The following is a 27,715-nucleotide window of genomic DNA, read 5'->3' on the forward strand; positions in this document are numbered from 1 at the left end:
TTCAATCTACCCAGCCACCCAAGACAGAACTTCAGAAGCCATCCTAAACTCCTCCATCATAGCGTGCTGTCACAATTCAAGTCCTTTCCCTATTAAGCAACTCGAGTCCCTCCATTTTGCCCCCTCTTCAATGCCATTGTCAGGGCTCAGGACTCTACATCTCTCCCCTGAACCACAACCACTGGCTTATCCAAATATCTCTCCCCACTTAATCCCTGTCACATAATGATTCTTCTTATTTCTCATTTGTTTCTTTTCTTGCGGATGCTTACCAGCAGTGTAGGGGGTGTGGACACTGTTTCTATCTCTCTCTCTCTCTCTCTCTCTCTCTTTGTCTCTCTCTCTCCCTGTCTCTCTCTCTCTCTCTCTCTCTCTCTCTCTGACTCTGTCTCTCTATGTCCCCCCCTTGGTCACATAACACACACACACACACACATAACACACACACTCACACACATAACGCGCACACACACACGCACACACACACACACACACACACACACACACACACACACGGTGCTTTTTAACTCTTCTTTCCCCAAAGAGGAAAAACAAGACTATGTAGCAGAAATAGCAATTTGTGGAGCTCAGAGCAGAGCACTTTATATAGCAGCAAGTATGGATGGTATGTTCTTGTTCTCTTACATTGACACAAGGCATTGTTTTACTTGGGAACATGAATACATCTCAGATTGTTTTCCCAGCTCAGCATAAGTTTTGTCGCTGTACATAGGTGAGTCATGTTCTCTAAATCCTAAAATTAAAAATGTAAAAACAAACAGACAAATAGGACAAACAATCTCTAGTGGAGATCCTAAGCTGATTTCACATCCCAGATAACTAAGGAAAATTTTTCTTTGGTGCTTTTCTCTTTTGAACCATGCAAGTCTCTTTGGGATGGAAACTTGCCCCCATGATAACAATAAGTTTTCCCAACTCAAACGTGAAACCTCATGAAATGTATTGAATTATGTATTTCTTTAATGGCTGATAGAAAACTATCCAGCAAAAGGTTTTCTTTTTAACCTAAAAGTCCAACAATGTGTCTTTATCCTCACCTGTGATCATTGAAATCACTGAGTCAAAACCAGACTTTGAAATGCCCTACCACTTCAGCAGAGAGGTTAAAAACCTAAGAGCCCACATGACACTGGCTTGACCAATCAAAGGTCTGACACGTATTTTACTCCAAGGTGAAACCCAAAGCTTTTACTGAGAGTATTTGCCTAGAAATCAACCCATCTCTTCTCTTATTCTTCAGAGGGGGAAAAACAATCTGTGAAGTACCAAGTTAGGAAGTTGGTAAAGCTGGTCCTTTTCTTGGGAAAAATGCACTTTCCCACATTTTTCTATCATTTCTCTAATCATTTGTTGAATTCTTGCTTCATTTAGTACATGGACCAACCTTGAGGCACTTTGATTATCTTGAGTGCCAATAGCATCCACATTTTTGGTGACCATCAGTAGAAAGAAACTTATTAACCACTCCCTCCCTTATAATAGGGCAAATGAACCTTCTCATATTTTAACATTACGAGTACATGGTTAGATAAAATGTACATAAGTCAAACTCCCCCTCATTAGTACATAGTTGCTCCCTTAAGCTTCTTTTTTTGAAACTTCCTAATATCTAATCCCAAGAAGCTGTAACGCACACTTGTTATGGTGTAGAGACTGCTTGTTGTTGCTTTCCATCTTACTCTTTGTGATACAAACACTTTGATATATTTGTTTTAGCAGCGTGTCTGAGCCCCAGGGCACCAGGGCATAATTAGAAAAGGCCTGGGCTAGAAGGAAAAGAGAAGGAAGGAGTGAGGCTGGCTTTCATAATGAAGCAATGACTCTAGGATGTGAGAGTCCTAATTATAATTTATAATGAACCTAGGATTATACAAACCATCCACATGAGCAAGCAGGGATGTCTCCTTTTGCAGGGATAATGCTTTGGTGCGATCTTGAATTTGTAGTTATTAAGTGCTTGAAACAGACAAAGGAAAAATGTTCCACCCGAGGATTAAATTCAGAGGTATCACTGTAAAAATCGGAAGGATAAAGAATTGTCAGGAGAAGTTAATTTAAAATGAAAAAGTCAAAGGGGGAAGAGTGTTTGGTGTGAGTATCTTCTACAGGGAACTTTGCAGGAACATGTGAAATATTCTGTCCTGTCCTGGCCCTTTAAGTTCTCATGTTTCTGGGCTGGAACAACTCAGTAGCAAGTAGGATTCAGTTACCATGCTTGTTTAAGGACATTTTCATGGATCCATAATGCGGTCTGTAGGCATGCATCCATTTGGAGAGAGAGAATATATCATGTTTACAGTGCCTGTACCAGCATATGTGGACATTTGCATTTGGAGATGGAAGTATATTCCCTCTTCAGCTGGAGTTTTACCCCTTGCTGGTAATGCTTAGAGGCTTAAAGCTGGTTGTGTGCAGTGTGGTGGACCAGATACTTTTTCCTCTTCTGTTAAATTCATCTGCTTCTTTTTTACACCTGGGTTCTACACTTAATCACCAAACAGATGTAAACATATTAATCACTGCACTCTTGGAATTAATTTTGCCTGTGATCTTCTTGAAAAGACATCTTTACCTTTCTAAAGAAGGATTTGTGGCCCGGATTTCAACATGATATGGAAAGTCATGCTCACAGGATAATTAAATGTCAGGAGTCGGTGTGTTCACCTGCATGTGTAATGACAGACAATTTAGTGATTCCAGAGAGGTCAGGTTCTTGCACAAAATATTATATCTTTAAGTAGATCGTTTGCACTTAATTTCAAATATCAGAATAAGACAGTTTGTATTAAAAAAAAAACACTCAGTACTCAGTTGCATTGAATTCATTCTACAATAGACATTAAGCTGTAGCTCAAAATTTGGGAGAAAAGGAGAACAATTTGCATATCTACACATCAAAGGATGAGTAGCTTGGTTATGATCGTTTCCATTTGATTATCTATATATGTATATAGGAAGGAAAAAAAGAAAAATGCAACTCTGGATATATTATTGTTTGTGACATGGCTCAAGATGGGAGATTGTGAGGAGAGTAAAGATGACAGAACTGGTGCTAACCACGGTGACAAGGACTTGAAGAGCAGCCGACATGACATCTTTCCTCTCATGCTGCCGAAAATGTCAACTTTGTGAAGGACAGTGAGAAAATGGTTTGCCGAAAACTTGAAAGGTGGATTCCAGAGATGTGCGCCATGTCACATACGATATAGTCTACTCAGGCCTCAGAGACCCACTTCTGGCCTCAGCCATGGCCTGCAGGTGGGAAAGCTTCCGGTCTTCAGCTTGGCTCCAGAAATGACTGCACTTGACCTGCATATTGTCTCAAGTTTACAGGATCATGATATACGAGGAGTTGTTAGCCAGTGTGCAGTTAGGTAGAACTAGAGACCAGGGCCTACTCTCTCTCTGTCTCTCTCTTTCTGTCTCTCTCTCTCTGTCTCTCTGTGTGTGTGTGCATGCATGAGTGTCTGTGTGTGTATGTGTGTGTGTGTGTGTGTTCCTAAAGCTAGGTTCAAAGGCATCCACACTTCTACTAAAATCAGAGTATATGGAAGGAGTATGCACTTTTTGAGTTTGCATCATGTAAGTAATAAAACTTATATAATCAAAGGGAGTTTTTTGGGGATAATGCTGAGAAGAACATAAGGAAAAGCTGGGTAAATTGGAGCTAATTAAGAAGTAGTAATATAGCCACAAGCCAGTGGCTCACACCTGTAAGCCTAGCTACTCAGGAGTCTGAGATCTGAGGATCATGGTTCAAGATCAGCCTGAATAGAAAAGTTCATGAGGCTTTTCTGTTAATCAGAAAAAAGCTGGAAGTGGAGGTATAATTCAAGTAATAGAGGGCTAATGTTGAGTGAAAAGCTAAGCAAATGCATGAGGTCCTGAGTTCAAACCCTAGTAATGTCACACAAAAAAAAAAAAGAGGAAAAGAAAGATGGGTAGGAGGCAAAGGAGGAGAGAGAGGAGGCAGGGGAAAAGGAGAAAGAAGAAGAGAAGGAAGCAGCTGGCTGACAACAATGCTAAAAAAGCAAAGACTTGAGGAATAGCCCTGGTATAACCCCTCTTGTCACTGTAGTTGATTCCAGTGTTCCTGCATCTTGTGTATACATTTTTCTAATTTGGGGAGGGGAAGGGAAATAACAACATGCTGAAATAAGAATACAGGATGACCCAGTATAACGATGACACTATGTCAAAAACAAACTTTACAATTTGGGGGGGGGGCAGGGAGGAATTGAGGGAGTTGAGGAGGTGGGAGGGAGGGAAGGGATGGTAGGGGGAAAACCAAGGAGGGGTAACAATGCTGGACAGGAAATGGACTCATTACCTTGCTAATGTAACTGCAACCCCTCTGTACAGTATCTTTACAATTAAAAATATATACTTAAAAAAAGGAAGGAAAGCTGGGCGCCGGTGGCTCACACCTGTAATCCTAGCTACTCAGGAGGCTGAGATCTGAGGATCGAGGTTCAAAGCCAACCCGGGCAACAAAGTCCGTGAAACTCTTATCTCCAATAAACCACCAGAAAACCGGAAGTGGTGCTGTAGCTCAAGTGGTAGAGCGCTAGCCTTGAGCTAAAGAGCTGAAGGACAGCGCCCAGACCCAGAGTTCAAGCCCCACGACTGACAAAAAAAAAAAAAGGAAGGAAAGACATACTGAAAAGCTTTAAAAAAAATGATTTGAGGAATAGGACAGACATGATAAAGGAGTCTCCTAGATGGCAGAAAGACATATCCCACCCTAGGTCTTTCTAGCTAAAAGTTTTAAATTCCAGCTTTATCTTTCCTCTCTTCTCATATTCTGCTACTTCCTACGTGTTAAAAATATTGACAAAGAAATGACACAAGACACAGCCAGTTTCTTGACAATTTTAGTAGCACTCTCTTGTTTGTAGAAGAAAAAAAAGAAAAAGCACATAACGTGGCCTCTGTGAGCTAAGACAGTTCTGCTGTGATGGTTTGGCAGCCGGGGTTGCTTGGCTGTACCTTGGAAACGGTGCAGATATCTCTTTGGAAAGGATTGGAAGCTTAATAAGTAGACCGTGTACCCTTGCAGTCTCTGGATCCAAATTCCTTCCAAACTTAGGAAGCTGAAAGCCCTAAATCAAAAATACTCTTTCAGCTAGGCCTGGTGGTAGATGCCCATAATCATGGGTATTTGGGAGGTAGAGGTAAGAGGTCAGACCAAGGAAAAGTTATGGAGACTCTTATCTGAATAGCAAACTAAAAACAAACAAACAAACAAAAAAGACTAGAAGTATGGCTCAAAGAGCACTTGCTTAGCTAGCATATGGTGTTGCTTCATTCCCTGGAAGATCCTGTGTGAAGGTTTCATTTGATTTTGTTTTCCCCCTCTAGAAAATGGTCCATAATATGTGGCCAGTACCAAAGAACTTGTAAGAAATGCAAATTCTCAACCCCTAGCCCAGACTTGAAAGACTCTGAGTGGCGCCCAGCCAGCAGTCTGAGTTATCACGGCCCTCTCAGGTTTGAGAACCACTGCCCTAGGAAAAGGTACACATTTCTACTCTGAAAAACAGTGGTCCCCAAAATACTAGCCAGGAATGCCTCACTCAGCAGCTAAACCTGGCTAGTTAAAACTGACACATTACAGAGGGAAGGAAAGTCCCGTACGACAGTGTTTTGTTTTGTTTTGTTTTTAATAGTGAAATCAGTTGAAAATTGGATGTTTGTGCTTTTAAGCTAATATGATAAGAAGTCTTTGACAAATGATAGTTCAGGGGGAGAGGAGGTCTCTCCTCCTCAGTGTCTTTCTGTCACCAACAGCATTTCAAAGCAATTCTGGCAATTGTAAAGAAATTTGCAGTTGATGTCCAAAAATCACAATTTATTTTATTTTTTTATAGTTAAGTAGTTGTTTAAAGGAATTTTGACTCAGCATGACAGTTTATGAATGCAATGCATCACAATTTGTTTTATCACCTTGTTTTGCTGGTGAACTCTGTACTATACCTTTTACAGCCTGAGTGAGGTTAGTTCGTTTTCCTAAAGCTATATACACTAATACAGGTAATCAGGAAGCAAAAATAAGGAAACTGCAGCAGGATTATTTTAGTCATTTTTTTTTCCAATAGTGAGATTAACTGTTTGGAAGAAAATCCACAAACAGAAGTAAAAGCTGTGCTTCTTTTTATTTTATTTATTTTAGTGTATTTATCTGGCTTCTTTCTTTCTTTTTTTTTGGGGGGGGGAGTCCAGTAGTGGGGGCCTGAACTCTGGGCCTGGGCACTGTCCTTCAGCTCTTCAGCTCAAGGCTAGCGCACTTGAGCTAGTTTTTTTCTTTTTGCTTATGTGGTGCTGAGGAATTGAACCCAGGGCCTCATGCATGCAAGGCAAGTGCCCTACCATCGAGCCACCTTCCAGCCCCCTTGTTCTTCTTTAGTAACAGAAAATAAGTACAAGCTACTCTCTGATACCTTTTATGGTAGCACTAGAATCTGAACTCGGAGACTCACACTTGGTAGGCAAGCAGATACTCTATCACTTCAGCCATTCCACCAGTTGTTTGTATGCAGTAGTTATTTTCAAGGTAGGATCTCCATTTTTGCCAAGGCTGACCTCAAACCATAATTCTCTAGTCCTGCCTCCCAAGTTGCCAGTAACCAGACCCATGAATTATACCTTCTGATACCTTTAATAATTCCAAATGTGAATCATTAGAACAAAAGACTGAAAGCACAATCAAATGTCATTTTGTAATAATACCCTGAATAGTGAGAATTAGCCAAGAAGGTAAGGTACATATAAATGTTCAGTTCTTATCATCTCAAACACAAATGAAAAGGCTACCAGCCTTATAATGCTTCTTACATAATAAATGAAAGATCTGATTAACAGAGAAGTTTCTCTTTTAATAAAGGCCACAGATATCTCTGGGCTATCCCTGCTAAATGGTGTTGACAATTTTGATTTGATCTGTAAGCCCCTCCCTAAACTATAAATTACATTTAATAATATTTTTTCTCTGGATTAACCTTATATTAAGAAACAAAATGATTTTCCCCTAGACAAGCATGTACATATAACACACATGCCAGTTACATGTGTGTTCAGTGAATTAGCAAGCTGAATTTTGAGTAAAGAAAAAACTGGGAGAAAATTAAGGAAGGGATGACATTGTTCAAAAAGAAATGTACCACCAGCATGACTATGTTTATTGCAGCCTTATTTACCATAGATAAGATATGGATCCAACCCAGATGCCCCTCAGTAGATGAATAGATCAAGAAAATGTGGTATATATACACAATGGAATTCTATGCCTCCATCAGAAAGAATGATGTTGCCCCATTTGTTAGGAAATGCAAAGACTTGGAAAAAATTATATTAAGTGAAGTAAGCCAGGCCCAAAGAAACATAGGTTCCATGGTTTCCCTTATTTGCAATATCTAGTATATGTCTGAGTCAAGCAGAAAAGGTCAGATAAGGTGATATTAGGGGAATGAACCCTAAGATATGTATTCACATGTTCTTTTTCTTTCATGCGATTGTTTCTAACACATTTATAAGATTATTTCTTTGTTGCTTTGTATGTCCCTCCCCCACAGTATAACCCCTGTTTTCACTGTATTTGATGTTGGTATAATTTGTGGAGGGGAAGGGAAAAAACAAATTGTTTAAATAGGGATACAGGTGGACCCATTGCAACAATGAGATGTACAAGTTGTATGTTGAAAACGAACTTTACAACTTTGGTGGGGATGGAGGGGGGTTGGATGGGGGTGGGGAGGACGGGATGGGAAGGGGAAACAAAGGAGGAGGCTACAATGCTTGATAAAAAGAAATGTACTCATTACCTGACTTATGTAACTGGAACCCCTCTGTACATCACCTTTATAATAATTTTTTTTAAAAAAGAGAAAATGTAAATGCCAGAACTATAACTTTCAAACATGGTAAGTAACTAGAGAAAGTCTGACATGGATTGTGGGGGCCAAATCTTGGTATTTAACTCCAGGATTATAGATTGAAAAGTAAAATAAAGCCAAAAAAACCTAATAAGTTTTGAAGTAGTGTTGAAATTCAAAATTGGAAAACATGCACTGAGATTTTTCTGGGAGTCTTGAAAGCAAGGGTACATACCCCTGTATTTCACAGCCTGTTTGGTATTTGACATTTTAACTTGTTTCTTACTGTGAGTTTGGATTCATGTGAAGAAATAGACTAAACAGGATTTTACTCTTCAGGGATGGTTTTAATAAAGTGAGGATGAGATTGTTTTCATTTTTAAATAGGATCATTTTTATTATTTGAAAGCTGATCTTTTCTGCAGTCAGACTGGTATTAGTTAACTTCTTATGGTTCCTTGAGAAGGCCTATAAATAACAACCATTTGTTTGGTCTCATCATGACTCACATTTGCAAACTGAGGAATGTTCCAGTGGAAGTTGCAGGGTGACAAACCAATCTACCAACTAGTTCAGCCAGTCATCAAAACAAGTCACTAGAAATCAGGGAAATGAAAGGCTTTGAATGGGTCAGATTATCCTGTATCTAATTTGGTGCGTATAAATCTGGGCTATAAATAATGCAACTTCACTTTATATCTCCAACTTGAATGGCCCCATAATAAACTCGGGTGACATATATGTGTACAGCAGTGACACAGAGCAATGAGAATATTGTGATTACAATGCAATTCATCATGTACACATTCCAGTGGCTTTCTCTGTGTTTCAATGAGTTATTCACCAAAATTGGAAGACATGTAGTTTGCCTTTGCAATTAATACGTGAGTGCATAAATTAATCTGAAATATAATTTGAGCCATTTAAGAACATTTAACATGGAGTGAGACACTGTGTTGAGGCATTAGTTTTCATAGGAATTGATGTGCCTAGTTCAGGAATCCAAACTAGAGCTAGTGGGCTAACTGAGTGGTCACCTTAGCTGAGGAAGATGTCAGTTGTCACTGGCCCAAGAATACCAGCAAACTGTTTTCAGCTTTCAAGGGAAATCAGAAATTACAACTGGATTATATAATTTTCCTAATTTCAAAAACAAAATATTGGTAACTAGGGCAAATATTTTAGGAAGCTATAAACCACAGAGCAGTGTAAGAACTGGACTTAACCTTCATGGTACCACCTGGTACATTTCATCATTTGATCAGAAATGAGCTACAGTTCTACAAATGTCTGCAGAATTTCTCTAACACAGCCCATCCACTTTAGAAGCCTGTCCGGAATGGCAGGGCTTCTCCTCCAGTCACAGCAATCAAGGTGACTGTCACTTCTGAAATGGACAAGTTCCTCCTGCTACAGATTTGATTAGAGGGTGTCAGCCGACAAGGTTCCCATCACTTCAAAACGTGTCTTCTTTCAGGCCTGATGGGATTGGAACAGTGACTGTTGAAGAAAAGGAACGCTTTGAAGAAATCAAGGAGAGACTCCGAGTTCTGTTGGAAAATCAGATTACTCATTTTAGGTAAGGATCTGGGGTCTAGGGGCATAGGCGGAGGGTAAGAACTGGGGGAGGAGGGCAGGGGACACAAACCAAGGATTTCAGTTTCCCAAACCTCTAAATCTATCACAGATACATGAAACCATTAGAAAAAGTTGAATAAAAAAGGCAAGCCCCACTGGTCAGGGTTCTGCAACAGCTAGCCTACTTCAGATTCATAGGTACATTTCATTTCAGTCTTTCTGTGAGCTGATTCTGGGCAAGTTTAATGCTATGCTTTTGGATCAGAGACCCTGAAATAGGCACTTTAAACAGGTCTTTATAATAGCTCCTATTTATTAAACAGTTTCACTATGCCAGTTTTTTTTTTCCTGTAGGACTAGAGACTGGGGGAAAAAATCGATTAACTCATGTTTTATATCTCAGAACCTGGTAAGCTTAGATAGGTGAAGGCTGCTCTGTACTGTGGACAGTGTTTTGAAGGGCTCAGCACACTCTAAAACAGTCACTGCAAATGATAGTGGCACCCAACATATTGTTCTTTGTCTCACCCAAATCTTCCTTTTCCATGGAGTGAGATTTTTGACAAACAATGCCTTCTTGTTCCTATACTACATGTAAGAAAAAAATCTACAACCAATAGCAGGAGACTCAATAACAATGAAAAAATACAAACCAGGAAGGACAGTTCTCAGGATCATGAATGTGTTCTAACTGTATTACTCTAGTTCATGCATTTATCCCATGGGGCTTACAAAACTGTATTTTAATTTTAGTCTTTTTTTTTTTTTTAGTTCTGGGCTCTATAATAATATGTAAGGTAACATTAGCACGAACTAATGAGTCTTCTTCACAATAGAAATCCAAACAGAGCCTTATTTCATCACTTGAAGTATTCTTTTCTGTTGCAGACATTTGCAGAGTCCTTCTTTAGTCATTATTCACACATACACATATATATATTATATACACACATATAGGGTGTGAATTCAGATTAACATAACACAATGTGACAAAATAAAAAGCATTTTCCGCTCCTCGGCAAGAGTTGCTATAGGAATCTGATTGCAGCATATTTCCTGCTAAAAAGTAATCAATTTGGGCAACCTAAAGAATTTCTTTCTTTCTTTTTTTTTTTAGGTATTGCTTTCCATTTGGTCGGCCGGAAGGTGCTTTAAAAGCTACTCTCTCACTCTTGGAAAGGGTAAGAATAAAAGCAAAAGGCCAAGGAAGAGCTAGATATGCCATGATTGTAAAGAAATATTATAATCGAATGACCTAGTTTGTCATTTTCAAAGAATATGTTTGCCATTTATCAAATACCATGATAAAAGTAAGAAAAGACATTTTATCTCCAGACATCCAAAAAGATCTTTATGGCCCTTCCCTGATTTGTGAATGGGCTTTGCCCTCCGTGCTGCGCATAGCTTTTCTTTTCTTTTCTTTTTCGGTTTTCTTTCTCACTGTGGCACTTTGTAAGTTATGAGAACTCATTTCAAACTTGAAGTAGTAGAGAAGTAGAAATGAATAATAATGCACGGTTTGAACTTTCTTAATCATCCCTTTTCCTTCTTTCTGCCGGAAGGTTTTGATGAAAGATATTGTTACCCCAGTGCCACAAGAGGAAGTAAAAACAGTCATCCGCAAATGCCTAGAGCAGGCTGCTCTGGTCAACTACTCACGCCTCTCTGAGTATGCCAAAATCGAAGGTAAGGCTCCCATTGTCCCAGTTTTTAATTGGCATTGGTATATATCTCCCTGGGAAAGTCTCTGTCTTTTCTGATGGGCAACAGAAAACAGTGCTGTATCTGAGTATATTAAGCTAAAACCTGAAAGCAATTGAAATGTGGAACCTTCCTTGGCCTTGACTGAGAAATAAATGAACGAAAAGACCAACAGAAGCTCAGGAGACAGCCTTTGGAAGGGCAGATTATTGACTAAGGGGTGTGAGGATGAAGATTCTTCGGAGGGTTTATGTTGCCCCTAAATTTGCTCTGTGGCTGATGCTTACCTATGAAGGAATTTGGTAATAATCAAACACTTCCTTGAAGAAGTGGGAGAAGAAGCAGTCTGATTGATGGCTGCTGCTGATAGCATTGGAAATATTTTTAAAAAGACAGAAAAAGACTTGAGTGACACAACATCAAGGCACTGCTTACCTCTTTCTTGTCTCTTTGGGAGTATTTGAAATTTGGTGTCAGGTTAGTGTGAAGCCCTCTCTGGGGCTCCAACTTAGCTTTAGAGCTCATTCAGTCTTGCTAGTATAGACCTAGGATTCTTATAATTTCTGTCTTCTGGAGTTTTAGGGAGGAGGTCACTGGTGAACACCACATAATCCCCCAAATGGCACTTTGAATAAACTCTATTTGAGAGGGTCTGGTTCTCGGGGGCCTATTCATAAGCAAAGGTATTAATGACTTTTCATTGTTACCCTGTTGGCTGCTGTAGGGTGATTTGAAAACCACACCCAACTTGACCCAGTGGTGTAAGTGTATAAATGTGGAAGTTATGTGTGTAAAACCTGGTGTGTCCGCATTCTGGAATCTGACATTCTCTCACACACAAAACACACCACACCCAACTACCACCAACAAATGCATATCGCCTACTTCAGGACATGCCTGAGGAAGGAAAAACAAAACTAACCAACCACCTAGACTCCCTCACTTAGCCTGCCAAAGTCCTTGTTTCCTTAGAAAATTAGGTGAAGATCATGTCAAATGTGCAGCATTCTGTGCATTACATTTCTTCCTCCTCCTCTCAATTTTGTCTATCTGACAATGTAAATTGTGTACCAGTGGTAATGAATTCATTGTTATGCATCCAGGGAGAAACACTTAAGAATTGGGCACTAAAAGGATGTTTATCAACTCTTGACTTGGTAATGAGTGACAAAAATAGAGGAACAAGAAGATTGTTAAAGGGCTGGAAGCAGCAAATCATTGTTCCAGCAATTACCATCCCCGGACATAAAGATTGGTTTGATTGGGTAAAGTGAACCAGGTTCCTAATCATTCTAGGCAAAGCCAGAGATGGGATGGAATCAAGAAATGTTCAGTTGCCACAGTTGCTGCCTCAGAGCTCTTGGTTTAGTTCTTAGTAGTCTTTTGGTAAGATCTGCTCTCTTCTTTCAGATAAATAAACCCAATAACAAACTTTAAGATCTGTAAGTAAAAATGCATTCATTTCCAAAGTAGATCAGCTGGTCTGTAATTTCCTTTTGTGCCTCAATTCTTCTTGGTTGTGTTAATTATCTTTTGCACTGTGACTTTTAGGTCTGGGGATTCTTTGAAGAAACCAATCCTTTTTTTTTTTTTTCCAACTCTCTTTTCAGAGAAGTACCTCATTCCACACTACCTGCTCTCTTCTGCTTCTCTCCTTCCTTGTCCGTGATTGGCTCAGCCACTTTTTTTGCTGTGACCTCTGCAAAAGTGGCTGAGACACCAATTTCAAAGCATGCTGGGATTGTTAATTCAAACAACCCAACATCCTCTGGCTGCATGTATTGGGTTTTCTTTCATGAACATAGTCCACCATGGGCTGGGATATTACAGCTTTAAAGATATTACTACCAGACAGCTTTCTTTCACAAGGCTCTGATCCTACTTCAGAAAAGAAATGTGCCATTTTTTTTTCACATTGATACCACTCTGTAAGCATTAAGCTCTTAGTTACCTGAGAATTTTGGAAAGACGTTGTAGTAATATTGCTGGAGACTATGTTTATGAAGAAATACCTCAAGAGCCTTAGATACTAAAGTCTGAAATCCTTAGTATCTTGGAGCCTTAAATCAGTAAAATCCTGTTTCCCTTTATTCATGATGTTTTTTGGTCATTGTATTCTTACCAACAACTCTAAAGAGACGTGTAAAATCATGGTCACAATCTCTCTCGTGACTCACGGCATGCTGAATGGTTAATCCAGTAGATCTCAAATTTTGAAACTCCTTTTCCTTTTATCCTGTGTTTATCCCAAAATACTTTGTGGCTATTTTTCCCTTGAGCTAATGTAACGTTTTCCTCTAACCTATGACCTTTAACCTCTTTACCTCTGACCTAAGCCTCTTGCATGCCCAAATCCTCTTTTATAGGGAAAAAGAGAGAAATGTATGAGCATCCTGTCTTCTGCTTGGCCTCCCAAGTGATGGATTTAACCATTCGTGAGTACCTACCACCTCCTCGCCATGCTGTCTTCACTCTTTCTGTTTACATTATTTCAAGAAAATCCTGATCCAAACCAACTCACTCTCCTTGCTTCAAGTTTTTTAGCATTGGCTTGTCTGTTGGTTCTGTCTGTGAAACCCAGTGTGAGAAGTCCAGTCACTTTTTATCAGCCTAAAACAGGTTAGACAATTAAGCCATTTGTTTGTGATAAACTCAGATGTGTCTGTAAGTTTTTCAGTTATTCTCTGTCTGTGACCTGAATGCATTTTTACTTTGCTTGTGTGTAACCCTAATTTGTAAAGTGCTTGTCACTGGTACACAATAAAAAGGTAGCAGCTAGGTTGGGGGAAAATGCAGATAAAAGGACATTTGGGGCAAAGTCATAGCTTCTTTTCCGTGATTAAGATGTCAAGCTTTTATGGGTATGAGATCACACTCCGTGGTCCATTCTTTGTAAAAATTCAAATAAAATAATAAAAATAAAAATAATTAGATCTTACATGCCTCCTATCTATTCTCTCTCAAGCTGGGAAGTGCTTCCTTGTTCTCTCTGGAGATTTTGCCTTGTCCTTGTCCTCTGAGCTCTGGCTAGAACATATGACTTAATTGTCATTTGAACAGTTCATGTATGTTTCATAGCTTGATTTCACATTAAACTTAATTTTACTAATTTTCTATTTGTGCAGCATTTTCCACCTCTGTGAAGGAGCCTTTTTTTGCTGGCCCCCACACTTTGGGGCGGTGGGAACGCAAGGGCAACCTTTTCTTTCCAATATCATGTATCACGCATAAGTTGGGGGGCATTTTGGTCCACTTGCTCATTAATCTTGCATATGTGTTCTTGTTTCTCTCTCTCTTCTCTCCTTGTTGTGCTCTCTCTTTCAAATAGAGAATCAGAAGGATGCAGGTGAACCAATTGTATATGCCTTATCAATTATCAGGACTGTTGAGTTATATTCAGTTTTATGGTTCTGTTTTTGTTTTCGTTTTAGTAGCTCCTTAAGGTGTGTACTCCCAGAGAGCAATGTGGAGTTGCAATGATACTTAAGGAGTTAATTTGTGCTGTCTAAATACATCTCATGCCCATTCAACGGTGACCTTTATAGAGCAGAATTTCCATAAAGGCATAAGCTTTGAAGGAACAGAATTCTGGTTTGCTAAACAGCTTCATTTCATCTTTGGTTTTAGGATCCAGTGAATTGGCCTCATGTGTATTTTTTTCCTTTAAAAAAAGGAAAGTTACTGAACCAAATAAATCTTCCCTTTTTTTGTTTTTCATTTCTTTTCTCTGTTTTCTGCCTTATGGAGAAGTTTGTGTTCTTTGATGAATGTGTATTGGACAGAGAGGAAGAAGCTGTGTCCATGTTGTTAAACTTGTGTGTATTACACGATGAAACAAGAAGCACAGTCAGGGTGGCTGAGCAGGGGCTGTTGTTAGTGGTTTCATAATTAGAAAGTTCTCAGGCTTTGAAAATGCTCTTGATGTTTGGTCCTGAGATTTCCAAGCTGATGTTAAGGAGAGCCACAACTTCACAACATTAAGACATGTGTAGGATGTTGGTTGTTGTCTTTAAGATACAAAGGATTTCCCCCATATTGAACGTATTTACAAACAACTCAAAGCATTTTGGGGCACATGCCACGCAGTAGGTTAATAATATGAAGACCTGCAAACCTATGCTCATGACACATGTATCTTTCTCTCCCTGATAGGGAAGATATTCATTCATTTAGACAAGGGCTTTTTGGCAACTTACCTTATAGCAGGAAATGATAAAAGGCAGAGACTATAAAAAGGGGAAACAACTATTAGCCCTAGGGAACCTCTGTACATATGAGTATATCATAAATTCAGTGTGCTACAATGCCTCTTGCTTGAGTCATGGGTTGGAGGGATGGACATTGTCAGCAAACCAAGGTGATAAGACTTAAATTGCATATGGAGAGAGATGAATTGAAATCTGTTGAGGGGAGTAGGTTTGAAGATTGAAGAGACATTCTAGGTAGAATAAGGTGTGCAAATATCTAGCACCATGTAGCTAACAAAAAATAATAACTCGCATCTGTTTATAGAAAATGCTTATTTCATGTGCAGTTTATCATATGTCAGGGATGAGTCTACATGCTTAGCATGTATTAGCTCATTTAACTCTCAGCATCCCTTATGGTGTCACTCCATCTTACAAATAAGCAAACTAAGGCACAGAAAGTTTTACAACACACTCCCAGAAGCCTAAGTGGTGAACTAGAATCTGAACTCAGGCCCAAACCACATTTTTATGTGCTCTGTAATTAAATATGGATGCAAAGCATTCACAATGCGGCAGTCATGAGTGATTAAGGATGCAAGGGAGCAAGATCCCAAAGGCCTTTGAAAATGCCATAATGAGACAGTGTCTTGCAAGGCATGATTTGCATGCCTCTAGTCCCAGTAGTCAGCAGGTAAGAGGAGGAGCCCACACTGGGCTTGCCTCAGCTACAAAAGCAAGAATCTATCTCAATGACAGATAGATAGACAGACAGACAGACAGACCGGCGGACTGGCGGACAGATAGAAGGTTGGAGCTGGGGCTAAACTCAAGTGGTGAAGCACTTGCTTAGCATATGAGAGGCTCTGGATTCAATTCTCATTAACAAAATAATGTCCAGCAGACATTGGTCTCACCTGCAAGGGTGACAGGACCATCAAAAGCTCCTTAAATAAGAAGGTGGCATATGCTTGGCATTTACACAGCAGAGAAACATCACACCAGCATAGAGAAAGGACACAAATCACAAGTCACACAGAAAGGACTGAAGATAAGGAATGCAGTACACTGGATTATAAATGGAAGTTCACAGCAGATAAGGCTTTGAAGCTTGGGATATTTGAGGCATTTTCTAAGCAACACATGACAGCACAATGATCACAATAACTTCCAACCTTTGAATACATTTTTTTCCTTAGCCTAACCCTCACCTTGCACTTTCCTAGCACAGATAGATGCATGGATGGCTTTGTACAGCCGAGTGTATGGCGTGACAGGGAACTGCTAGGGTTACAGGCACAAATTGAGGATAGAATGAGGTCTTTAGTCAGGCTGTGCTTTGAGTGTCTTCGGGATGTTGCAGATGATTTTCTAGGGGACTTATACTCAATATCTGGTGGCATTATTAGAAATTAACTGTTAAGTTTTGTTGCGGTAGCTCAAAGGGTGGGGGAAGATGCAAAAGACTGCTAGTCTATGAGAGAAAAGCTGTGATCCTGCAAATGAATGCTATTATTTGAAATGCAACTCCATTTCAACTATCACATGTTTTGAACCGAGCAAGCTCCGAGGAAGTCTTCACTACTATTGCTGTTTTGCTTCAGTTCTTGGCTAAATACTTGCATAATTTTCTGAGCATCATAACGATTCCACTGGAATTTGAAATAAATCAAGTTTTTTTTTCCTCTGAACATGCCAATATGTCCAATTTGAAAAATTGGGCAGAGAATTTATAGATAGAGAGATAGAAAAAAATAGATGATTGAGATAGAATTAAAAGACAGGTTAAAATTAAAAGTGTATATACAAAAGTTTATATAAACATATATATGCATTAATGGTGAATGGATGGACAAGCAAACAAATAGATTCATGGGTAGTTAGCCAACCCTGAAGCCTGGCAGTCTTCAAAGGACTCTACATGAAGTTCTGACTGAACGTTTACTCTAGTCCTATAAAGAAGGCTTTATTATTGTGTCATTTATAAATGAGGGAGCTGAAATTTAGGAAGATGTGACTTTTTCCAAGCAGAAGTTGATCTCAAGTCTGTCTGACTTGAAACACCCTGTCTCTTTCCAACATGAAGACGTTCCAGATAAATTTGATGGGCACTTGGAGAGTATCCATTTATGTCGTGGCTAATGTCAAAACTACCCACAGCTTTTAATATAGGAAAGGCTATAGAACAACAGAGCAGGCTCTTCTGAGGCCAGAGCATTACCAAAATCTTAACGTGAAATCTTCCATGAGAGCAGATGAGATTCCCTGAGATTCCCAAAGAACTAAGGACTTCTTTCCTCTCCATTGACAGAAACTTACTAAAGCAGGTCAAATCTATCCACAGAACATCTAAACAGATTGTGCAGTGCATAAGTTCTGTATATTTTGCTATCCCCAGTCACATTTCCCTCAAGTCGAAGGCCTGTTGGAGCAGTCAGAGACACACGCAGGATACTCACCAGTATAGCCACATGCTCACATACTCATAATGTAAAGCTACCCACCTTGGTATCTTACCAGGAGACCAATGAGGGTAAATCCTATCCCTGTAAGATATAGGTCATTCAAAGATGAGGGGCCTCCCTAACTGTCTTAAATATAAGGAACTAAATCTCTCTCTCTCTCTCTCTCTCTTTTTTATTTACCATTTTTGTTTTCAAACTAAATTATTCTGTGGTGTAGTACCTCATTTATATTTATAAAAGTAGTGAGCAAGGAAAAACATTTTTGAAAGATTGTCACAGAAGGAAGGAGTATGTTGAAAGGGGAAGAGGATTTTAAAAAATACACCATAAAGCCAAATGCTGCTAGCTCAAGCCTATTATCCTGGCTACTTGGGAGGCTGAAATCTAGAGGATCATGGTTTAAAGCCATCTCAGGCAGAAAAGTCCATGAGAATTCATCTCTAATTCCCCAACAAGAAAAGCTAATGAAATATGAAATTATTCTTTTGTGCACAGAAATCCTGAAGTAGAAAGTTAAGTAAAACTAGATAGAGTGGTACACAGATGTAATACCAATATTCAAAAGGCAGAGCCCATAGGTTCAAGGACAGTTGAGTTACATCATAAGACCCTGCTCAAAAAAAATACATAGATAAAAGGAAAAGAAAGTTGTTAGCAACTTTCTCAGGGTTAAGCCACAGAGTCACAGACTCTGTTTTAATGTTGAGCCACTGTAATTCCTTAGCCTACACTTTCAACTTTAAAACTATGAAATGCTGTGATTGTTAGTGATAAAATTATAAGATCCTAAGTATCAAATAATCAGATAATAAAAATATAAAATTATTCAGTATTTCCATATCTTCAGGAAACCACCTGATAATTCTTGACTAATCATAACAGCAATCATAATGTTGAGTGCTAGTTTCATATATCGGCCTCCATATGGTACTGCCTTTGAGTTTCCTAACAGAGCCTCAGGATGTGGAAAGTTTGCTAAGGGAAGCTGCTGCACGTACAAGGACAATTGTTATACATTGTCTTATCCATCCAGAATTACACTCACTTTTCATAGGAACAACTGCTCAGTCCGAATTGTTATAAAAACATCTATTCCTTGTGGGTACTACTTACTTTCATTTACCTAAAATATTTTAAACTGTCTTAAATATTTTTGAAGTTAAGACACCTAAAATTATTCTCTGACTTGAGTTTTCAGCTATGATGTTTACTATCAGCATCTCAGCTTAGTACATTGAATAAGAAGTAAATTTGCTACGTAGCTGAAAAACCCAGAGAATTGTCTTTTCTTTTCTTTTTCTTTTTTTGTCAGTCATGGGCTTGAACCCTGGGCTTGCTCACCATCCCTCAGCTCTTCAGCTCAAGGCTAGCACTCTACCACTTGAGCCACAGCACCACTTCCGGTTTTCTGGTGGTTAATTGGAGATCAGAGTCTCACGGACTTTCCTGTCCCAGCCGGCTTTGAACCGAGATCCTCTGATCTCAGCCTCCTGAATAGCTAGGATTATAGGCATGAGCCACCAGTGCCCGGCTCCAGAGTATTTTCTTTTCCATAAAAGCACTGCATTGGGCAGCATTCAGTGAGGACTTCCTTCCACCAATATTTGAGCACCTGCCTAGGGCCAGGCAATGTTCTAGACCTTAAACACCTGGAATCCGATGGGCAAGGGCAGGGAGTGGGGGAGAGGCAGATGGTGGACATGGAAGTTGCTCTTACTGTGGGTTGCAGGTGACCAGATAAAGCTTTTATCCAAGGAATTGAGCCTTCGTTAGGAAGGCCCTCTCTTATTAAGGCATATGATCACATTATTCCTTTTCTTTGTTTTTGTTTTTATTAGCAGTGCTGATAGTTTTAATTCCAGGGCAGGCACTCTACCACTGAGACACATTTCCAACTATGACAGCTTCACTCTTATTATGAAGGCATCTATCAAAAGGTTTTTTTGTTTGTTTTTTGGGTTTTTTTTGGGGGGGTGGTCCAGTCGTGGGGGCCTGAACTCTGGGCCTGGGCGCTGTCCCTCAGCTCTTCAGCTCAAGGCTAGCGCTCTACCACTTGAGCCACAGCGCCACTTCCGGCTTTTTTCTTTTTGCTTATGTGGTGCTGAGGAATCGAACCCAGGGCCTCAGGCATGCAAGGCAAGCGCTCTACCACTGAGCCACCTTCCCAGCCCCTCTATCAGAAGTTTTTAAGTAACAGCATAGCAAGTTCAGATGTGTATTTCTAGAAGATCCCAGAATGGTACACAGAGGAGAATGAACTGAACTAGAGAGGAGGAAACAGACTAAAGGCTAGTTTGGAGGCTTTACCCCTGGTAGAGATCATGAAGATTGAGTTATATGTCCATCTCCTTAGAAAAATGGTAGGCATGTTATCTAGTGCAGTGAGAAATCAAAGTCAGAAATATTTTGCAGGTAGAATGGAAGGCTGTGCCATCTTCATCCTTTAGGGAAGGAGAGAAAGGTGAAATCAATAAAAGGAGTAGAGAAAATACATATTCACCTATCAGTCGTTGTCAAGATGGAGTCCAAGAGGCAATCTACTGAAGGAGATCCCTGGAGACTAAAGGGGATCAAGTATATGCAATAGGCCACATCACTAAAGAACTCGCATTGAGTTTTAACCTGGAAGTCTTTGGTCCATGCTGCCTCCATTCTAGAGAAGAAAAGCACCCCAGGAAACATGCTTCTACCTAGTTTCCTGTTCCTCCTCAGGCTTCTATTCACTCCCACCTCAAACCTCAGCAAATTTCTACAGGCTCACTATTTTCAGCAATCACGTAGTACAAACACTGGCATCTTCAACAACATATTAATGGCTGGAGCTTGGTAATAAGTGGGCTTTTCATCATTCATATCCATCTCTCATGTGATATTTCAGGGACTGGCAGTTTGCTCACTGGAACCAGAGATGGTCAGATTATTTAAGGGCTAATTGGAGTCTCTCTCTCTCTCTGTCTCTCTCTCTCTCTTGGATGCTTCTCTTCCTTGGCTTCACTGAGCATGCAGAGGAATTCTCTTTTTGTTTTTCTGCAGTCACATTTAACATACACTCTTTCTCTCTCCCTCCCCCCCCTCTGTCTCTCTCTCTGTGTCTCTTTCTCTCTCTCTCTTTGGAAGCCAAGCAGATTTAATTGTGTAAACATGAGCAATGGTAATTGGGTAAATGAAGTTGGAAACCAAGGTATGATGTTTTTGTTTTGCTCTGTGAGGATTTTTTTTTTAAAGGAAGTTTGTTTTTCTATGGTGGCAAACCTCACTGTCAGAATTCTGGACAGGCAGTTGGCAGGAGGGAATTTGTTGATGAATTCCTCATCAAGACCCATTGAGCTGAAATACATATCGGCTGCCTCATGGGTTATGGATGAACCCCAGGGTGCCTCATGGTTTTATTAACTATGAGACCAAGTGTTTCCAGTCATTCATTCAGTTACCTGAAAAGCACCGTGAGGATATGTGACAGAGATGTACCTAAATTCAGGGAATACTGTCCACACAAAAAAATAAGTAATAATAATGTAAAACATGGAGTAGTGTTTGTTTTAATAGCAATCAGTTCTTAGCGTTAAATACTATCATTTAAAATTTAATATTTTTCCAAATTCTATTTACATACACTCTTTCCTGAACAACTTAAAAGGAACGGGTAAAGATTTTATTTAGTCTTATGTTCCAACATTGAGGTGGTCCAGCGAGAAAAAAAATCCCATCAGGTCTTGCTTTTGAATAACTGGCTTTGGCAGAAAATATTATACTGATCTACATTTTCACTCCCCTTTTTTTCTATTAATGTCACTAGAATTCCATTTCCTATATGCCTGCCGTAAAATTAATTTTCCCAGTTGAGAATTCAAGCAAACCAAGAAGCATGCTTGGCAGCAGATTATGTCCCTCTCGCCATACAGATTGCTTTATAAACAAGAACTATTAGAAAAGAGCAGGTTAAAGGTTAGTGAGATACTTGTCCCAGCTAGCAAACTGTGGGAACTGCCGGTGTTCAGTGCCTGTGGGGATGGGGAGGCCATTGTTATGGGATGTTTGCAGTGCTGATATTGTAAACCACATGACAGATGGGTCAAGTGCTGATTACGGTATTCTAACATTTGGAATAGCAAGTAACATATTTGATAAGCTGGCAAGTTTTTATATATGAGTCAACCCACAATATAAAAGCCATGAGAATTCCAAATTGAAAATAATTAAATGAGCTGGAAACAATCAGATACCACACATTTTTCCCCCAAATGACAGATTTTGACATGTTGAAATTCCACAAAGGGAGCAAGAATATTTCCTAGCTCACTTGAACTAATAACAGCCCTTCATCTGCTTTTGGAAAGTAATTAATTCCAGCCTTCTCACAATGAGGAGGTAGCAGTAAACATTTGGAGGCATCTTGGGCTTGATGGAGAGCTTGCTCATACCTTGCTTGCTTTAGTCTTGTCAACAATCCTATTAAGTACAGAGAAAAGATACTGATTTTCTCAATTTATAGTAAACTCAAAAATGCAGGAAGGAGGTGGAGCTGTGGCTCAAGTGGTAGAGTGCTCGCCTTGAGCTGAAGAGCTGAGGGACAGCACTCAGGCCCAGAGTTCAAGCCCTATGACCAACCAAAAAAAAAAAAAAAAAAGAACAACGCAGGAAGCTTGTTGCCATTGGCTCACACCTGTACTCCTAATTACTCCGGAGGCTAGGAGCTGAGGATCTTTGAAGCCAAGTCAAGCAGGAAAATCCTTGAGATGCTTTTCTCCAGTTAACCACCCAAAAAAGCCAGAAATGGAGCTGTGGCTTAAGTGTAGAACACCAGCCTTGAGCAAAAAAAGCTAAGGGATAGAGAATCCAGGCCCTGAGTTCAAACTCCCGTACTGAAAAAAAGAATACAAATGTACTCATTACCTTGCTCATGTGCTTGTAACCCCTCTGTACAGTATTTTCACAATTGAAAAAAAAACTTATTTAAAAAGAAAAGAATGCAGCCAGGTGCCAGTGGCTCACTCCTGTGATCCTAGCTACTCAGGAGGCTGAGATCTGAGGATCATGGTTCAAAGCCAGCCCAAGCAGGAAAGTCCATGAGACTCTTATCTCTAATAAACCACTAGAAAACTAGAAGTGGAGCTATGGCTCAAGTGGTAGAGTGCTCGCCTTGAGCTGAAGAGCACAGGGATAGTGCCCAAGCCCAGAGTTCAAGCCCCACAACTGACAAAAAAAAAAAAAGAATGCAGAGGGCTAAATATTAGGTGTAAGATTACCTGGGAAAGCAACTGGTTTGTGGAGGAAACCCACACTTTCAGCTGTGACTGCATGCCATCCTGTTTCTGGTTATGTGAAAGGCAGAGCAAGTATTAACATGTAGTTGTTCTGCATGGTATCAAAGCGCAGCTTTGGGTCAGTGATGCTGACTCCATCATTCACATATATCCATCCATAGAGAGCACAGAGTATTTTTATTCAGCTTCTGAGTGTCTGGATAAGGTTAGTATTGGAGATGCTGGTTAGAGTCCTTGTCAAATCATGTCATACCTCTACAATGTTGAAGGAGCACCAAGAAAACAGCAGCTCTCCATTTGTGTTTTATCATTTTTGCTTGTTTGGTTGTTCTTTTCAGAATTTGTCATCTTGTCACTCTTTGTTAAAGTCACTTTGTCTCTTTACTTTTTTTTTTTAACTCTCTTCACCTACCTGGGCAGCATCCTGGCCACCTGCTGGGCCTCCTCTACTCACCCAAACGCAGACCAGCATGTTATATCAGAGGTTCAAAATCATGACTAGGCCAAGATCAAGTATTGTAAACCTCTATCATTCCTTTACTTGGTAGCTTCCTAATTTAGTTGGCTTTTCTGTCCACTTTCCTTCTTGAAATTTTGTTGCGGTTCATAATCAGCTGAGGCTCAGGCTCTCAAGTTTAAATCCTAGAGGTTTCAAGATACTCAAAAGAGAGCATTTATTTTCAAATGTCCATATTTTTTTTTGTCTAGCTATGTCTGACATATGCAACATTTTCAAATCTCAATGTCAGCACAAAATAACATTGTTGTTGCATAACATTTTGCATGACAATTTTTTTCTATGTTATGAGCTTCGATTCTGTTGTATGAAATGTTTTCTAAGTAAACTGTATTTTTAGTTTCTTCTCATCAGTGCTCCAGCAAGTGCAAGATTGGGGGATAGGAATATTGCAGTACATTTCAAGACAGCAGAAGTGACAAAAAAAATCATTTCTAAGCACAAACTGCTCCTTGACCTCTTGTATGTGGGGTGGGGGGAGGGAGGAAGTGCTGAAGGATTTTGCACAATATTTTCTTTAAAGACAACATTTTAGAGAAATCACATCTAGTACATGGTATGGGTTTTTTTTTTGCCATTTAACTAGTAAATCAGCTAGCCAAATGAACAGGAAGATAGTGTTGTGTCTCCATAAAGTGGCTTGATCTACAGATAATGAAATCACAACTTATTAATAATAAATGAAAGTCTGGCTACCTGGGTTAATTGGCAGATCAAGCATTCTAGATTAAAGTATCCTTAACCCACTTACTTTAACGGTTGTGTGTTAAAAGTCAAATTGCAAAAGGTTTTATTAAACATACTGTCTGTATATATATACACACATCAGGCATACACATATATGTGTACATTTACACATACTCACAGGCTGATTATGTGTACATGCACACGTTATGTGTATCTATTGATATAGATTGTAGTCAATCTAAGAGGACTGTGTATTAAAACAAATCTTCAGGTGGTCCCAGCTTGGGTATCTTGGATTTCTCAAAACCGGAAAATCATTCACATTTTTTTTAATGAATGTGTATGAAAACGCTGGTGGGAATTATTTCATTGCTCTCTCGTATGCCTTGTACCACCAAGACTGCCCCTAGCCTGGTGAACACTCTATTCAAAAGGGTCACTGTTGTTGAAGTGAGAAATTTCAAAGATGTGCCCCAAGTGGGATTTCCTGCAGATTTGTATTAATGTGCAGGCTTGTCTGGTTACTAGACAAATGTATGTAAGTGTGTGATGTGTGTGTGGGTGTGGATGTATGTGTCAAATGGGTAATAAGTATAGGATGAGGAGTTTGCAAATTGATGTGTAAATGTGAATAAAATAAAAATAGTAGCCTATGCATATTTACTATCAAAATGCAAATACCTCACTCTACACACATTACCCAAGCATATATACACAGTATGTTTGTAGAAATGCCTGAAAGTTTATTGATGAAATTACAATAAGTCTACTTAAGAAATCATAAATAGATCAGTTTCCTTTAAAGCGCAGAAGTCAGCCTTGGCATTGGTTCATCCTATCCAAGTATTTTTTCTCTGGACCAGGCAGTGAGCTCTTAGCTCCTACATTCCCGTGTCTTTTTACTAGGTGTTGGTGCTTGTTCACTTCATCCCTGAATTTATGCTGCCCACAATGCCCACCAGCATGCTCCAGACAGACCTACACCCATTTCTCCTTGGAGATTTCATTGACCTGAATCCTGAGAGACCATTTCATATCAGCCACTAGGCCTACTTAGACTGAAATTTTCAACATCTCACCCCACCCTATTCATCAGCCTTAGCTTCTATTGGCTGGAGCATTTTTTCTATATAGTGCTTCACCAAATTAATGTTCATTACTAAATACTAAATTACTAATAACCTGATGTGCTCATCACCTAGCTCAGAAGTACACAGTGAAAATAAGAAGCCTTAAAAAATATCCATCTCCAAAGATTTTATTTGAAATTCCTCTTACCAACATATAACACAACACAACAAGACAATACAATACAAAAACAACACAAAAACTTCCTATAAAGTACTAAGAAACTTCTCTCTAGAAAAGAACTTGATGCCAAAGAACTTAACAAAAGGAAAATCAGTTTCACTAGCCCTTTTGAAGAAATACCTACCAAGCATGGAGTTGTACTAAATCAATTAAACGCACACACACTCCAAATAATTCCAACACTTCCAAATCTGAAGGGAACCAAGCACGAAATACAAATTCCCAGTGAGTTCAGAATCATTGAGCTCAAGTCACTGGCTAAGAGAAAAACCTTTTATTTTCAATATTATTTTTCCCCAATGATAATGATTTATAGCTTTTTGTCAGCATAATGACACTGCTGGACATCCATGATTGGGCTCTGCAAAGGGTACTACAGAGGCTAGGGACTTTATTCTCCTTGAGCTGGGTAAAAACACAACCCTGACAACTCAAGAGAAACGAAAGACAACAATCAAAATAACAAAATATGTCTGTAGTTGTTATTTCCCTGATGAAATTCCAGTTACATCCCACAAGTTACCACCAGCTCCTGTCATAGTCTGTTCTCAGCACCCTTTTAAATAATTCTCCACAATGGTCCAGGGATGTCTGAGTTTTTCAATCCCTTTCCGGGATAATTTGAAACAAACAGACCTTTGAGTAGGCATTTTTATGCTAGTCATTTTACTACCTGTTAATCATGACAGTCATTTTACTACCTGTTAAACAGCAGATAGACCTGTTACAGAATAGTACTGGTAGTGAATGTTTAGTAGCCCATCTACAAAACATTCCCATTCCAGGTAGCCCAGACACAGTCTAGCAAGTGATAGATGATAGTCCATTCATGCTGTCTTTAAAGAACGTGTGTATAAAATGTCACTACATTTGCAATGGGCTGTCATAGACTTTGTATTAGCATCCGTGCAAATTTGAAGCTGGAGCACTGCTTTTTTTTCTACTATGTATTATCATGATGGTGATAAGAACAATAAAATGGCTTTATGGTTTGCATACTACTAATTACATGGCATTTAACATTTGCATGAAACTTTTTTTAAATTGGTAACTATTCAGAATTTCTTACCCACTAGTTCTAATGGCCACAAAACTAGCTTGCTACTTGCCGCTGAATTTTAACACCAATTCTTGTACTCCAGAAAATGTAGGCCGATTAATCACTCCTGCCAAAAAGCTCGAAGACACAATACGTCTTGCTGAACTAGTCATTGAAGTTCTTCAGCAAAATGAGGAGCACCACGCAGAGGTGAGGAGGCTGAGTGCGAAATGTTGCTCCGTGTCCCTTAGCTGAAATGTCAGAGCTGACTCTAACAACCTGGTTATGAATAAGATGCCTTGACACCATTTCCTTTTAACTGGGCTGGCAAAGTGAATGAAAATGGAAGTTTCAGAAGAAGTCTTTGAAACATTGTTTTAAACAACCAAAGAATGCTTGTGTGTTGTACATTTCAGCCTAAGTTTTTAGCTCTTTCTAGCAACAAACAAATCAGGTGAGTACACTTATAAAGTTAATGAATTAAGCAACACCTGAGAACTGTTGTCCAGAACATTCAGAATGTATTCATTTATTTATATGGTCTTTTGTGGTTCTTTTTGTTGCTACCACTGTTGTTTTGATTAATTCTTTGATATGTGAATTGAGGGTCATCTACTTGAATCTATCTCTGTGCTAGAGTTTCTCTTCCTCCTCTTCCTCCTTCTCTTCTTCTTCTTCTTCCTCTTCTTCTTCTCCTCCTTCTTCTTTTCTTCTTCATCTTCCTTCTTTCTTCCTTTTCCTTTTTCCTTCTTGTTTCTTTCTTTTCTACTCTCTTTCTTCTTTCTTCTTCTTAACCTTAGATTGCCTGGGTTGCTGAACTTGGTGACAGAAACAAATTATTCTGTGTTGTTCAATTTGTCAAATCTCTAAAACATACATCTAAATAAATACAGCTTTCTTTTTTTTCCAAACCAGTATTAATATGCTGATTTCAATAATTATGACCCAAGTGATCTCATGACCAACAAAATCCCAAACCTATAAGGACTTAAATAAACTCAACCCTTTCCAAGGAAAGATTATGATGTTAAATGGTTAAACCATTTCAAAAGTGAGCTTTAAGATCGTATCTCT

General features: G+C 39.3%; 1 protein-coding gene across 7 annotated transcripts in view; it reads left to right on the forward strand.

Moving 5' to 3' along the window:
- The window catches only part of Cadps (Ca++-dependent secretion activator), a 451,304-nt gene that overhangs the window by 323,924 nt on the left and 99,665 nt on the right, over window positions 1-27,715 (forward strand). For 3 of the 7 annotated variants that reach the window (XM_013010385.1, XM_013010382.1, XM_013010384.1), the window contains 4 exons: window positions 9,370-9,471; window positions 10,588-10,651; window positions 11,033-11,156; window positions 26,745-26,851. In XM_013010385.1, coding sequence (XP_012865839.1) covers window positions 9,370-9,471; window positions 10,588-10,651; window positions 11,033-11,156; window positions 26,745-26,851 — 397 coding nt within the window. Of the gene's footprint in view, window positions 1-9,369; window positions 9,472-10,587; window positions 10,652-11,032; window positions 11,157-13,537; window positions 13,607-14,499; window positions 14,518-26,744; window positions 26,852-27,715 lie in introns of all 7 variants that reach the window. The other 4 variants (XM_013010381.1, XM_013010380.1, XM_013010383.1 and 1 more) reach the window with 2 other exon arrangements.

This window comes from Dipodomys ordii, unplaced genomic scaffold, assembly GCF_000151885.1.
Source record: "Dipodomys ordii isolate 6190 unplaced genomic scaffold, Dord_2.0 Scaffold12, whole genome shotgun sequence".
Classification (NCBI taxonomy): domain Eukaryota; kingdom Metazoa; phylum Chordata; class Mammalia; order Rodentia; family Heteromyidae; genus Dipodomys; species Dipodomys ordii.